Source organism: Mesoplodon densirostris, chromosome 6 (genome assembly GCF_025265405.1).
Source record: "Mesoplodon densirostris isolate mMesDen1 chromosome 6, mMesDen1 primary haplotype, whole genome shotgun sequence".
In the NCBI taxonomy this organism is placed as follows: Eukaryota; Metazoa; Chordata; class Mammalia; order Artiodactyla; family Ziphiidae; genus Mesoplodon; species Mesoplodon densirostris.
The window spans coordinates 46,042,699-46,057,581 of NC_082666.1; the positions used below are offsets into that span (position 1 = coordinate 46,042,699).

The following is a 14,883-nucleotide window of genomic DNA, read 5'->3' on the forward strand; positions in this document are numbered from 1 at the left end:
AGGGTTTGTGCTGTCTTGGCTGCACATGCTTGATATCATGTGTATGTATTTACTGAACAGTGAACCCCTGTTGAGAGGGAGGCAGAAGAGTAGAACTCTGATTGCTTTCCACCTATCTTTGTATATTGGTGTTTCCCTTTCTCTGACTTTAGTCTTTTAACTCTTGTTTTGTTTTTCCCTAGCAGTTCTGTTTTATTGTCTACATTTCTTATATATAATCTCATTGTTTTAAGACTAAAATGTGTTGTAAATAAGATTTTATGAGCAGAAATTGTACTGGATTTTGGTTAAGGCAGAGTCAAAAGCTATAAGGTTTGTCTTTTTTTTAGTAGTAGTAGTTTTGACATTTGTGAGAAGGTCATTTCCTCAGCTTCCTTCTCCCATCCAGGACCAGTGTCTGAGCCCTGTAGGTTCCAGTGTCAGTCACTCTTTGCCGGGTCTCCCCACCCAGTCTGTGGAAGTAAAGTTTTCCTTGTGAGGATGCCTCCTTCTGTGAGAAGGTTCCAGTGAAGTGCTTTATGGTTAACTCAAACCAGTTGTTTTCAGATCCTGTTCTTTTGGGGACTGACTACCAAACAGTCCTAACTCACTCTTTCCCCACCCAGTTCAGGAAAAAACGTGTTTCAAAGTAACGTCTTTCTCTGAGAAGAGAACCATTTTGTTAATAATATAAAATATGATAATTCCTTGTATGAAAGTTATCTTTGTTATAATTTGGAAACATTTTCTTTCTTGTATGGGGGGTACTCAGGAGACAGAATGTGCTTGAGACAGAAAGGCTTGTGGTGATTTCAGTATAATGAGAATTCCTAAGTCCTTCCTACGGCTTAATAATTTTTAGGACTGTTTCATTACTTCCTGTGCTTTTGGTCTTATGTTTTATCCTTGTTACTTCCTTAAATACCCAGTTTGTTTTTTTAAAAAAATGTCAGCTTGTTGAGATTTATTAAGAATTTGTTGTATTGCCTCTCCTTTTATTAAGAAACAAAACAAAATAGGCCATAGTTCTTTGCTTAATTCATAATGCTTCATATGTTTGTGGCTAAGTCCCGTAGAAAGTCATCTAGGTTGTCATTTGATTTTGCAGGTTTACTTACTTTCTTTTCTCTTTCTTATAGAATGGACATGGTGGTAGTCGAAGTCAGCAGACAGTAGACAGTAAGTATATGAGCTAACTATTCTTGTCGTGGCTGGTGGAAACCACAGACAGAAAAAGAGCGTTGCTAATGTGATGGGAAAACGATTGGCCAAAGGCTATTTCTGCAAAAATAGTCCTTTTACATTTTTTCTGAGAGCTGTGTCTGATCCATCGTTGGCATCATTTCTTTGGGTTTAGAGTTTAGCTAGAGATTCCCCGTGACCAGGTTGTAGCTGATGGTATTATTAGAAATGTTACATCCACAGCAAGGAGGAGGTATTGTATTATTCTGCCCTTGTCAGACTGCGCCCCCAAGTGCAGAGTGTACGCTGGATTTAAAAGATGCTTTGCTCAGAGGCCCAGGTTCCAGGATGCTCAGAGGGCTCTCACTTCAATAATGTGAAAGACATTTAAAGCAGAAATTGGCATGCTAGTTCAGGAAAGACATTGTGAGGAAGAGAGAGAAAAAGTTGCTCACTGTAAACACTTGGGAGAAAAGGAGGGGGCCCTCCACATCCAGCACAGCTCAGTGATCACTGGAGAGAGTGTAGGTGAATCCCCGTTAGTTGTTTCCTTTGTTCTTAGCTAATTTATCTATGGTTATGATCATAGTCTAAAATGAAACTGATTTTCATTCATCATTCAGTAAAGCAAATGGGTATCCACTATTGGTATGGAAGTCAAAAAGACCCTCTTTATTTAGGAATTTTTGGAGAGTGGCCGTGGGCTTTTGCCAGACCAGGAGTGGGCCTCAGTTGGAATTGAAATGGCACATGTGATTTACCCGAGTTGGGTTTGGTGTTTCTGGGCTGCCAGAGCAACAGGTAACGTGGGCAGCCCTGAGAACATTGGATGTCACAGGAAGTGTGAATTCCACAAGCCGTGGTGCGAAGTTTCTTTTGTCCAGGCATGGGGTCGGGAGCACACAGAGGTGTACTGGAGATTTTAAGTGAGATAATGAGATGTGAAATGTCCGTAAAACATAGTGCACGTTTTAGATAGGTTTTTATCTCCTGTGCTCTCTTCTCCAACCACCGCCCCCCCGTCCCCCCTTTCTCTCTCTGTCTCACACACACACACACACTCAAATTCATACAAACACACGTCCTTTGAGAGGCTTTCTGCGAACCTGTCATTAACGTGATCCGACACTCAGGGAGGTGAGTTTGGGGCCAGGGACATCTGTGGTGTGTTTATCTAGTTTCTGTAAGAACAGGTGTCATTTGGGAAGGACTGTCAGTAAAAATCAAGCCTCAGGGGTGTGAAGACCACTCTTAAGAACTGACTGTGCCGTGTTGCCCTGTTGCTGCGTGTTCTGGTTTTCGGGTTGTCCTCCATTTGGAGACCAGTGTGTGTCCCCTGGACTCCCAGGGCCTCCTGAGGAAAGGTGCTGTGCCTCCTCCTAACTGGAAAAGACAATGATGCTTTACTTCCAAGCACATATCTGAGTTGTGTGTGTGGATGGCACTAAAACTGAGTCTTTTCTGCAGCTAGGATTGATCGCACTCATGCTCTTCTGAAAGCCTAACATGTGCGTTTGTGTGCTCTGAGGTCTGTTCTGTTCAAGCACATGCGAAGGAAGTGCTCACTGCGCTTTTGAAGTAGGTGTGGACAGCAGGGGTGTCTTCTGCAGATTTTAGGCCTGTGTAGCTCTCCACAGTATATGTACCCTGGGCTCTCAACCCCTTCCTGCCCTAAACTGTCTGTGACCTTTCACAAAGTCAGCCTGATTTGATACTCATTTGATAGAAGCAGACCTAACCCCTGGGTGGTTTGCCTACCAGATTTTCACTCTCCCTTGCTGTGCTCATGTAACTGTATTTGTCAACCTTAGAGCCTCTTTCCCTTTCTGGGTGTGGCTCAGGGTCGGGTTCCTTTAGTTGGGAGGAGTATGTTCACCCCAGAGGGGCCGTATATGCTGGTAAAGATGTCATCTCCCTCCTTGCCTAGGGCCTGTGTTCTCACAGTCCTCTCCATAGTCGCAGCAGACAGAGAAGGGCCTACCTGTGGCATGCTTGCGCATTTTCCCCAGGGGTGTAACTTTGTATATGTCTCAACGGAGCCTGACGTGTCACAAAACGTTACTTCTGACACTTAACGGTTGGTTCTGGCGCTAAACAGACCTGTTTTTCACAGCTCCTTCATCTGTTCCAGCTCCAGAGACAACAGACGCCCCCTCCGCCCTCCCATCCGTGGGTTCCCTGCCCAGCACCACCTCCTGCACCCCGCCTCTGCCCTCTGCACCCCAGCACACTGCCGCTCTGCCCCCCTTGGCGCAGCCTGGCGACCTGTCCAGCAGCCCCCTCTCTCAGCTTAGCAGGTATGTGGAAAATACGGGCCCAGGGTCCGAGGCACATGGGGGTGAAGTCCCGGAGCCCTTCTACGTGGCTGTTGCCGTGAGCAGAACCCACTGTTGCTCTCTGCAGGACGTCCTGGCCTTGTGCAGTAAGGCCGCAGCGTAGGTGGCTGGGTAGAGGGTCTCACAGGCGCCGAGTGTGAAAGCCTTGCTGGCCTGTGGTGCCCCTGCTGTCATAGGGCCCTGGGTCCCCTGGGAATCGGGTGGGTCCAAGGGGTCACTGCTACTCTTCTTCAGCCCACAGGAGGGTGCCCCGAGCCTTGTCTCTCCTCCGCATTCTGGGCCCCGTTGCTGTGATGTGGGGTGAGAGTGCTGGGGGTTTTCTGAGCAGGTCACTGCCTCGCACTTGTCGTGCTATCAGAGATCAAGTTATCAGAACAGGGTGCAGGAGAATGGGATTTGTCTGGTCCTCACCCTGTCTTCTGAGTAGACTTCTCCTCTTTCCTCCTGTAGCCAGGAACAAAAGCGTTTGGTTTGAGTTCTGCATTTGATGGGAATTCAAGCTCTGTCTCTGGCATGTGGGGTTGAACGTAGGAACTTTCTTCCCTCACACGCAGATGTAATGGGCTCTCTGGGGCTGGCCGTGTTCTTAGTGCAAATCCTGTTCTTAGCATTTACGGTCGGCAGAGCAAATGGTTAGAGTTGTCTGAGCTGGCTCTGTAGCCTTCCTAGGGCAGGATGTCCCAGGTCCTCATGGTGAGTGACCCTTTAGATCACTTCTAACCACAGAGCACCTGGACTGGGTTCCAAGGCCACACAGAAGGAAGGATGTGCAGGGATGGGCAAGCCCGTGTGCAGCCCTCCTGACGTGTGGGTCCCTTGGGTGGAGTGCTGGGCGGTGCACATGTGGGGCTCTGCCTTGTCTTCCAGCTCTCTCTCCGGCCACCAGAGCAGCCTCTCCTCTGCGCACACGGTGCTCTCCACCAGCACGTCACACACGGTAAGTGTTTTCCCTGCTCCCTTGCCCAGCACCCTGCTTAGCCAGCTTGGAGCTTAGTCATGTGCAGGTGGGGCTTTAGTTTGTGGGTTTTAAATATCTGAAATACTCTCATAGCTTGGCTGTAATGTCTCCATCTAGGTACATGGTTTGAACAGATGATTTCCTAGGCACCATGGAGGACATCTTGCTTCCTAAGTCCACGTCCCTGTGGAAGAATTGGTTCTCCATACCTGATAGATGATTGGCAGGGCTGAATTTGTTGTCAGGTGGTGAATTTGTTCCCAAGAACTCACTGAACTCCCTGTTCATGATAGGAGACCTTTCTACCTGGCAGGGTTGGTTTCATTTGCTGGGGCTTCTTATGTTGGGGTCTCTGCAAGTTTTTTAGAGGAAGGTAGACTCGTTGCTAACTTCCGCGTGGGCTCTACTAAAAGTCAAGTTTAATCAAGAGCGGTGTTCCTGGGGAACGCTCTGTTACTTTGTGAAGCCCCCCGTAGGGAGAGTGCTTGAAAGGAAAGGGAGAGCGCGTGTGTCTCTGAGACTGACAGCCCAGTCAGTGTAACTGCAGTCCAGGTTGCTGGTGGTCGTGGAGGCTTCACTCTTGCCGCCTCAGGCCGTCTTCCCCAGCTCAGAGGCAGAGGCTTTGGGAAGGTTGCTGTTGAAGAAGGAAGTGTGTGTGTGGAGAGGCAAGAGTGGACGCACAAGCTGGCGAGTGTCCTGGTGCGCTGAAGAGTGACCTAGATGGCGCTTGCGGAGGTGTGGCTTCTGAGCTGTGGAGCTGGGAGCGTGGTCTCGGGTAGGGCTCGGTCTGGACGGAGCGGGCTGAGGGCCGGCGGCCAGGCCGTGCAAGGAGGCAGGGCAGTGGGCGGGTGTTGTGCTAGCAGCCGGGGAGGCTGGAACGTGGAAGGAAAGGTGCCTGGAGAGAGCACAGTGTCCCTCTCCTGGGAGACAGCAGGCTTCCGCAAGGTGGAAGTAGATGTTCCGCAAGTAGGGAAGGAAGTTTTAGGTGCAGATGAACGGGAGAGTCGGGAAACCGGGGGAAATTTGTTTCCTCTGAAGAAGTCAAATCTTTCGCTGTAGAATGAAGCGATGGAAAAGATTCAGGTCCTACCCTTTATCAGGACCTGGCTAACCTCGTGGCTTTCATAGTCTAGCTTTCCAAGTGAAATCAGTTTACCCATAATTCTTTGTTTTAAAACACATAGATCACTGTCTTCATAGCAGAGATTGGTGTGAATATCTCTGCCCTTGGAGTAAGTTGCCCACCAGCCAGTGCCTCCTGTTTGGCCAGTAGGAGCCCTGAGATGTCCGCTTTGTGAGCCCTGCAGAGTTGGCCTCCTGTTCCGGGCACTGTGTGTTGGAGCCCAGAGCTCTTGCTCTCATGGGTTAGCTGCACTCTGTGTCTTAGCAGGAAACCCCAAATCTTACAGTCCCAATGGCCACAGCCAGAATCACCTCGTACAATTGCTAACGTGGTCACAGATTCAATAACGAAAGACATAAAAAGATATATACTGAAAAGTTTGTCTCTTTTCTACTTGGTTGTACCCCTTTTCCTACTATGTTCTTGATCCTCTAGTTTGTATTTTATAAACCCATAAAATGCATACATAGTAGTTTTCCTCCTGCCCTTTTTCTTTTCCTGTAATATAAATGGGAGTATTCTCTACATAGTGTCCTTTATCTTTCTCCCTCACTTAACAGTGTGTCTTCAGGAGGTTTCTGTGTTGAATCAGAGTTCTTTTTTTTAGTGGAGCTCTGCTGCATTACATTATTTAATCAGGCCTCCTCTGATGGAACTTTAGGGCCATTTTCAGTCTTGATACCTTGGAAATACTGTGGGTTCAGTTATAGACCACCACCGTGGGAATATTGTGGGAAAGTGAGTCATATATCTTTTGATTTCTTAGTGCATATAAGTTTTGTTTACACTATACTGTAGTCTGTTAAGGTGTGCAATAACATGTTTACAAAAACAACATACATAATTTAAAAATATATTATTAGCTAAAAATGCTAGCCATCACCTGAGCCTTGAGCAAGCTGTAATCTTTTTGCATTTGTAACATCAGAGGTCACTGATCATTATAGCAAATATAATAATGAAAAGATTTTTGAAATATTGTGAGAATTACCAAAATGTGACACAGAGAGAGGAAGTGAGCCAATGCTGTTGGAAAAATGGTGCCGATAGACTTTCTTGACCCAGGGTTGCTTCAGACCCTCGCTTTGTAAGAAACGCAGTATCTGAGAAGCACAAGAACATGAGATGTGCCTGTACAAACAACGGTGTATAACCTTCTGCACATGTTTCACATGTGCAGCTGTGTCTAGAGGGTAAACCCTGGAGGTGGAATTGCTAGGCATTTGTCATTTTATACAAATTGCTTGCATAGTGATTTTAACCCACTTAGATCTCACTGGCAAAGAATGAAATGTCCTTTCCCCATGACCTCCTGAAATGATGTTACCAAATATTTGTATTTTTCCAATGTGTTAATAGGAAAATGACCTGTCAGTATAGTGTTTAATGGAAAGAGCTTGAGCATCTGTTTTATATATTGGAAAGCCATTAATTTCCTTTTGGGTGAGCTGTTTACATTTTTCATTTTCTTGTCAGGTCTGTGGTCTTTATTTCTATAGTTGGGAGACTTAGTAGGTAGCCCTTTGTGATGGGAAGTGCAAATATTTTTCCTAGGTTTGTCATTTTATGAATTGATTTTTTTTTTTTTTTTTTTTTGCGGTATGTGGGCCTCTCACTGCTGCGGCCTCTTCTGCTGCGGAGCACAGGCTCCGGACGCTCAGGCTCAGCGGCCATGGCTTATGGGCCCAGCCGCTTCACAGCATGCGGGACCCTCCCAGACCGGGGCACGAACCCGTGTCCCCTGCATCGGCCGGCGGACTCCCAACCACTGTGCCACCAGGGAAGCCCTATGAATTGATTTTTGAATAGTCGGATATATCATAGTCTAACAGAGCCAGGTCTTTCGTACCTTGTCTGTAAAGGAAATCTAGTGTTTTCTCCTGCCCTTAGTGTTCTGTGGAAGGTTTGGTGCAGCTGTGCTTTTCTGGGCCCATCTGAGGGGCAGAGTGGCAGCCCTGTCGGATGGTCCGAGCGAGCCAGCAACTTGTCTTCCTCACAGATTTGAGAGGTGAGGGGGCAGATACAGGAACGCCGCCAGGGTCCACTGAAGGCAGGAGAGGCTTGCTGGATGACTCTGGAGTTCCCGTGGATTCCCCATACTCCCCAGTCTGGGAATGTTCTTTTTTTTTTTTTCTTTTTTTAATCCTGTGGTTTGAAAGGTTGTGCGGCCAGTGCCACCATCACAGTGCGGTGGTCAGAGCCATTCCTGATCCTGTGGCGGGTGCCCTTGGCTCCTCGCAGGGGGCCATGGAATGGGTGCTGGGCAGCCCTGGCCCTACCCTGGGCTCTTGTCTCCCTGGTTCTGTCCATCTAGGCGGAAGGGGCAGGAGTCCTGAGGAGCCCCAGAAGACCATAATTTCAGCGGTCTTCACTTGCTGAGCCGATTCTGGATACTAGTGCTCGGGTGGGCAGGGCTGCCCGCGGGGCTGGGACTCGCACGGTGCCGTCTGTGCCGTGGAAAGCAGAGCGCATGGTGGCCCCCTTTCTCCCGGGTCTTTCCTCTTCTTCAGCTTCCCCTCCAGGAGTTTCCCAGCTTCTTTTCTGATTTGGAGGCTGGTCTCAGTCTTACAGAGCCTTTTCCTCCGTCTTTGACCCTTGCTTTGCCCAGCCAGGTGTATCTCTTCCACCCGCCCCTCAGCCCTTGAAGCCCTTCCTGATGCTTTGTTTAGTAGCAGCTGGGCAGGACCCTTGGCACTCAGGCTCTTCACAGCTTTCTGCTAGGCTTTGCCCTTCTTTCCTCGGTGGCTCTTGTCGGGCAGGCATAGGGCCGGGCCGGGCCCTGCTTGGTAGTAGTCCCTGGTGACCTACAAAGTGTCACCAGATCCTGGAGCAAAGGCCTCTCTTGGCCACCTGTGACTTCAGGTCAGAGGAGCCAGGAAGGCTCTGACTTGGGCTGGGCTGCTTGTGGCCCCAGGCTCGACTCTCCTGAGGCTCCTTGCTTTTCTGTGAGGTGGGTTTTCACCTCATATTGAGATGTTCTGTGCTCGTCTGTGTCTGTGCTTTGTTTCACTTACCAAAGCCTGAGCAACTTCGATGATTTTTTCGGAGGGTTTTTTGATCGTAAATCTCCATTTTAACGGTCTTGATAGCTCAGCTGATGAGTTGGGTCCCGATAGCCTAATATGGCTGCAGTGTGAGAGGCCACGGTGAGCACACTGGTCCACCTGAGACTGCGGGCACAGAGGCCAGGCCGGTTCTCGTGCACTGCCCCCAGACCCATGTGTCCTGGCTTTTGTCTTGCCAGCGTGCCGGCGTGGAGAGCGCCCCTCCCCTCCAGCCCTCGGCCGCCTTCTCAACGGCAGCCACCTGTGCCTCGAGTGCTGCATCCTCAGGGCTCAGCCTGCCGAGCAGCAGGAACACGCTCAACAGCCTCTGCCTGGGCGGTACCGCTGCGAGTGCCCCCAGCAGCAGCGCCAGGGCCACGCCCTCGGTGACCTCAGGTGTGTGCCGCCCGGGGCCTTTCCGGCTCCCCCGCCCCTCGAAGGTGAAGGTGCCGTCTGCTTCCCGGGAGGAGGCCGAGGGGGGCAGGCCTGGGGGGGTCCACGAGCATCGGAAGCTCACAGTCTCCCTCCGGCTGTGCCGCCACTTGCTTGTCATCTTTGTTCCACTCACCTCTTGAGGCCGGATCTTCCAGAGCTAATGTGGGGGGCCAGGTTCTGGGTGATTCTGAAATCAGTGTCTGGGGGCACGCTGCCCTGGGCAGATCCCTGGCAGCCTTTGTGCTCGTAGCGCCCCATTCTTCCCTGGCCTCGCTCATCCCTGGCGCTGAGATGACGGAGCAGCTCTCGTGGGCTCTTCTGCTCTTGCTGTGACTGCCTGGCAGCCAGACCCGGGCAGTCTGTGTGGGCCCAGCAGACTGTGGTTTGGTAGCGACTGCTCGCTCGCCTTGGGCCCAGCTGTGCCTCTCCTGGCACTGCCCGGCCTGCTTTGTTCTGAGGGGCAGGCGGTTCCTGCTGCTCGGGCCCTCTCGGCGCAGTGCGGCCTTCAAGAGAGGGTGGCGGTGTTTTGTGCCGCAGGGCGCGGACCCCTCTGGTAACACAGCCTGGATGTGGTGGCACGTGCTCTGTCTCCCCCGCCCCCAGCATGGCTTCCGTTTCTCTCCGCTGCTGCCCTCCCCTCTTGCCCGTGGCCTCGTCTGGGACGGCACCATGACAGTGGGCTCGACACCCGCCGTGCCCACCGTACCTGAGGAATCTCGCCCTTGTGGTGGCCCCTTCACTCCATTTGAGTTTGCCTTCACAGGCAAAGCGCCCCCCAGCCTGCCCCAGGGGGCGCCTCCCCTGCTGCACAGCCAGTACCTCGTGGGCCCCGGAGGACTGCTTCCTGCCTACCCGGTGAGCGCACGTGGGGCTCTGGGCCGGCCCCCGGCAGGACCTGGGGGCCTTGGGTTGCTGCTGCTCCTTCCCTGAGCCCACCTCTGCCGCTCGGATCCCGGGCGTTTCTCCAGCTAGACTCCGTCAAGGCAGGGCATCTAACAGCCTTTTTGGTCCTCACACAGATTTATGGCTATGACGAGCTCCAGATGCTGCAGTCACGGCTGCCGATGGTGAGTGGGATTTGGGGTGGTGGCGGGGGGGATTCAGGCTCTGAGTCTCGCGCATCTCACCCGCGTGGCCGTGACTGCCGCCCTCTCTGGCCTTCAGGACACTCAGCCTGAGGACTTCCCTCAGCACCACAGCTGAGAATGCTGCTTCCATTTGGTGGTTGTGCCTGCTGTACCTACAGCCTGGGCACTCGAGCGTCCTGTGCTCGTGCCTGGGGATCTTGAAGATCATTGGGACCTGGGGCCCCAGTAGGCAGTGTCCCTACCAAACGTGGGTCCTTCTCTTCCCTCAAGTTCCACCCCTCCCCCCACCAAAGCAAACAAACACACAGGACATGGCGCTGCTTACGTGCCCCTAGACTTTTTATAAAGTCCTCTCCGAAGTACCATCTCGTGTTTTTTGGCTTCTGAAGTGGCCGTTGGCGATGCTCGTGATGGCCGCTTTGTCCTTCTGAGTGAGTGGCTGGAGCCGGCAGTCTTCGAGGGCCCTTCTGGGTTTAGCCTGCCGTCCCGTGTAGAACGCCGGCCCCAGGGTCTCTCTGGTTGCTGCAGCCTCGCTCTGAGGGCAGCACTCTGCCTCTTTATTCTGGCCCTTGCTACCAGGATGAAGCACTGGGCCTCCTCTGGGACGGCCACACGAGCAGGACTGCAGTGCAGAAGCGGTGCAGGACGAGGCACGCTTCCTGCCCGGACAGCCTGCAGGCTCCTGTACCGCCACCCCCTTCTTGGTCTGGCATTTCCCAGACTCCTGATCATTTGCAGCAGACCAGGGCATCTGCCACATCTGTGACACTGGGAGTGAATAGCTATTTGGACCCCAATGTCCACTCCCCTGGGTATGGTCTTTCCTCTTCCCCAAGTGGAGGTGAGGTGTCCTTCCTCAGACTCCTCTCCACTGGTGTTAGCCCCTCTTGGGCTGGCCACAGAGAGCTCAGGCAGCTGCAGGAACCACCTCTACCTCCCGGGCCCCAGCGGCTGAAGCTCGTGTCTCTCAGAAGACCCCTTCATCTGCTTGGAATGTTTCCATAGGTTGGTAGCTGGGCAGCTCTTACCCAGTGTGCAAACCAGCAGCCAGTCACACTGCTGCTCAAGGGGCCTGCGGGACTGTCCAGCTGCTGCCCATGTTCCTGGAGGGCCCAGAAAGGATATTGAGGACATGATGACAGATTTCTAGGGCGGAAAACAGAACTTACGGTTTCTGGGGATGCCTTAAGCCCTAGGGCTTTGCAGGGGAACCAGAAGTGGCCCTAGTCCCCCTGACACAGGAAACCTGCAGCCAGGAGCCCCAGGGCATCAGAGGTGGGATGCAGGAGGTGGTCCTGAATGAGTCTGAAGGTGGTGCCTGGTTGGGCCCCTAGGAATGACTCGGTGGGATTCTAGCCCTGGGAATCATCCTGGGCTGCTTCATATTCCTTCAGTCTTTTTGTGCCTTAGAAGCAATCACCTCTGAGCCTGCCTTTTCAGATGCATTTCTTTCATTTTCCCCTTTGGTCATTTCTTAGATTCTGGTACTTTTGTGCCTCATTTCCACCTTTGGATTTTCTTGTGCGAAAGAGCTCCCCCTCCTGGGCTTCCTCCAGGCCTGTCCCCGCTTGTGTTCTACTAACTGTGCTTTCCTAGCCCTGCCTTCGGTCGTGGTTCTGGTCGGAGGGTGCCGTGGATTTCCTGGAGGTGTCCAGGAGGTGGGGCCAGAGGAGGCTGTAGGTGCCTTTCCTAGACACGGCTGCCCACGAGGAAAGCAGGAGGGCTTTCCCTTGGCTCACGGGGCTGCCAGAGCCCTGGGCGGTGAGTGAGGGTCAGGGCAGGCCTTGCCGTCTCCCTAGAGCTCCACCGTGCTCCGCCTCCGCATCCACACGTGTCCTGACTCCTGTGCAGCGTCAGCGTTGCCAGGGCAGAGTGGGTGGTCTCTCCTAGCTCAGGACCTGACCCCTGTTGAACCCTCTAGGCCCCTCCTCCTCCTCAGGTTTCTCCTTGTCCTGTTAACCTTCCTAGCTGCCCTTCAGAATCCCTCTCACCGGAGAAGCCAGTAGAGTTGGTTTGGCCCGTGACATTCACCAGCATCCATCTGTGCTGTAGAATGGATGTGTGTGACTGGGCCTCCGCTGGCTCTGCCCGGGGAAGGCTGAGGGGTCGGTCAGTGTGTCTGCATGCTGTGTGCCTGCCACACTGCACAGCTCTGACCGGCACCATTTGTTTTGAATTCTCTGTGAGTGCTGCCCTCTGGTGGTGTGCCTGTGACGTCCCTGCGGTCTGGTCGGCCTGGGGAATGTGCCATTGCCTGGAGCACCCGTACTGCCTGCAGGTTCTGCTGTCCTGGGAGTGGGGTGAGGCTCTTGTGCTGACTGAACCCCTCTGGTCTCTCCTAGGATTACTATGGGATTCCTTTCACTACACCCGCAGCCCTCACCGGTCGAGATGGGAGCCTTGCTAATAATCCCTATTCAGGTTAGTCTTGTTCAGGGGTCTAGGCATGGGGGCGGAGTGGTCATCGGACTGGCCTGTGGCTCATCCCAGGAGTCTGGAAACAGACGCAGAAGAGCTGCAGAGACCTGCCAGCTTCCTGTTGTTGAGCTGGCAGCCAGGCCTGTTCCTGTTCACAGGGACCAGTCTGGCTTTTTCCTGGCTGGATAGGGGGCAGTGACTGGATTCAGTGCCCCGTTTCTCCCAGGTGATGTCACAAAGTTTGGCCGAGGAGACTCTGCGTCCCCTGCACCTGCCACCACCCTGGCTCAGCCCCAGCAGAGCCAGTCCCAGGCCCACCACACAGCCCAGCAGCCCTTTCTGAACCCTGCCCTGCCACCTGGCTACAGCTACACTGGCCTCCCCTACTATACAGGCGTACCCAGTGCCTTTCAGTATGGGCCCACCGTGTTTGTGAGTATTCGGGGGTGGGGGGTGTTACTCCAGCTCCAGGGAGCAGAAGCAGTGGGGGAGGGACAGGTCCCCACTCAGAGTGTCACCTGGCCTTGAGGAATGAGTCCGGCTTGGGGGCGAGGTTCCTTTCCCATCTGTTTTGAGATCTAGCGTGTTGCGCTACTGAAGACGCCTCCCTAGTGGTTGTGCCACCTGCTGCCTGAGGCTAAGCCGGGGTAACCTGCTCCCCCGGCTCTGTCCCCCTACTAATGCCTCTCCTGCTTGCCTGCCACCAGGTCCCCTCGGCCTCAGCCAAGCAGCACGGTGTGAGCCTCAGCAGCCCCACCACCCCTTTCCAGCAGGCCAGTGGCTATGGCCAGCACAGCTACAGCGCAGGTGAGGGGTGCTCCTGCCACGGAGAGGCACAGGAAGGACAGGCTCACCTCGCTCACACGTGCCTCTTGTCCCCTGCCGTGCTAGGTTACGATGACGTGAGCCAGGGGGCAGCAGCAGGAGACTACACCAAGGGCGGCTATGGTGGATCATCGCAGGCACAGAGCAAGTCTTCAGGTGCTGGGCCTGGCAAAGGTAGGCCTTTCCAGGATTGCGGCCCAGAGCAGTCGTCTCCTCCCGACTCCTCCTCAGGCGAGGCTGCCCCAGAGGGCCCCTGGAGCCGGGGGAGGCTGGCGCTGGGGCCAGCTGCCGTGGGAACAGCTGCTTTTCCTTCTAGGAGTGTCGGCGTCTTCGAGCGCCCCCGGCCTCCCTGACGTGACCGGGTCCGTCTACAGCAAGACTCAGGTGAGGGAGGGCTGGTGCTGGCGGGAGGGCTGGCAGAGTGCCTCCAAGCGAGCCTCACTGTCGTCCCTCTGCCCTGCAGACTTTCGACAGGCAGGGATTTCACGCGGGGACCCCGCCACCGTTCAGCCTGCCCTCGGCCTTGGGCTCCCCTGGGCCCCTGGGCCCCGGTTACGCGCCCTCACCGCTCGTGCACATCCTGCCCGCCCACCAGCAGCCTCACTCACAGCTGCTGCACCACCACCTCCCGCAGGACGCTCAGGTGAGCCCGGTGGAGCAGGTGGCCATCCTGCCCTGGGCTGGGGGCTCTGCTGCAGCCTTGACAGCCTTCTCTCCTCCTCCTCAGAGCGGCTCCGGTCAGCGCAGCCAGCCCAGCTCCCTGCAGCCCAAGTCGCAAGCCTCCAAACCTGCCTACGGCAACTCTCCATACTGGACAAACTGAACCCTGAAGAGCGGGGGGGCCGGGGCAGGGCCTACCCCGGGCAGGAGAGCGCACACGGAGCCCGGCGCCCTTCCCCAGAGTTTCTGAGACGTGTAGCTGTGTCAGCCGAGCCTCTGTGGGGAGCCTGCCTCCCAGACTCCCTGTTGTATGTAATGTATTTATGTATGTATTTGTAAATGTGGTAGAAGGCTTGGGGGAGGGGGGAGCAGCTGCTCCTCTCCCCACTCAAGCCCCTTCTCGCTGTAGCAGAAGCAGCCCCCTTTCCCCCTTCTGCCTTCAGGCCTTCTACAGAGCCCTCCGGCAGGCAGCGTCTGGAAGGAGCTGGCTCGAGGTAGTTTGGGGACTGGGGTCAGGTACCAATGAAGAATCACGACTCATCTCGCTCCCTTGTAAACCACTCTTTTGAGTTTTCGTCCCTGTGTAATTACTTTATCCCTTGCTTTTTGAGAAACTGGTCCTTTTGTCATCTGTCTTGTTCCCCTCCCTCCAAACCTTGATCTGGGAATGGCAGAGAGATAGCCCTGCCCCCCACCCACATAGAGGTGGCACCTGTTTGTCTCCACAGAGAGCAGGGGCTTCGGCTTCTGGTCTGGTCTTGTCCCCAGAGACTTGCCTTCCTCTGGCTGACCATTTTTAAAATAATCTGAATTTGCGCTCAGAGATACTCAGCCA

At 53.8% G+C, this 14,883-nt stretch overlaps 1 protein-coding gene and 1 non-coding gene across 3 annotated transcripts in view; both read left to right on the forward strand.

Moving 5' to 3' along the window:
- The window catches only part of UBAP2 (ubiquitin associated protein 2), a 129,168-nt gene extending 114,847 nt beyond the window's left edge, over nt 1-14,321 (forward strand). The window contains exons 17-29 of one of the 2 annotated variants that reach the window (XM_060101809.1): nt 1,119-1,158; nt 3,275-3,458; nt 4,365-4,434; nt 8,823-9,018; nt 9,821-9,912; nt 10,077-10,124; nt 12,488-12,566; nt 12,790-12,995; nt 13,271-13,370; nt 13,455-13,562; nt 13,705-13,772; nt 13,852-14,031; nt 14,116-14,321. In XM_060101809.1, coding sequence (XP_059957792.1) covers nt 1,119-1,158; nt 3,275-3,458; nt 4,365-4,434; nt 8,823-9,018; nt 9,821-9,912; nt 10,077-10,124; nt 12,488-12,566; nt 12,790-12,995; nt 13,271-13,370; nt 13,455-13,562; nt 13,705-13,772; nt 13,852-14,031; nt 14,116-14,211 — 1,467 coding nt within the window. In that variant the 3' untranslated portion in view covers nt 14,212-14,321. The remainder of the gene's footprint in view (nt 1-1,118; nt 1,159-3,274; nt 3,459-4,364; nt 4,435-8,822; nt 9,019-9,820; nt 9,913-10,076; nt 10,125-12,487; nt 12,567-12,789; nt 12,996-13,270; nt 13,371-13,454; nt 13,563-13,704; nt 13,773-13,851; nt 14,032-14,115) is intronic. The other variant, XM_060101810.1, reaches the window with a different exon arrangement.
- Nucleotides 2,545-2,626, forward strand: LOC132492839 (small nucleolar RNA SNORD121A). Its single transcript, XR_009532894.1, has one exon. It is a non-coding gene; the product is annotated as a small nucleolar RNA SNORD121A (small nucleolar RNA).
- Nucleotides 14,322-14,883: the final 562 nt, after the last annotated feature.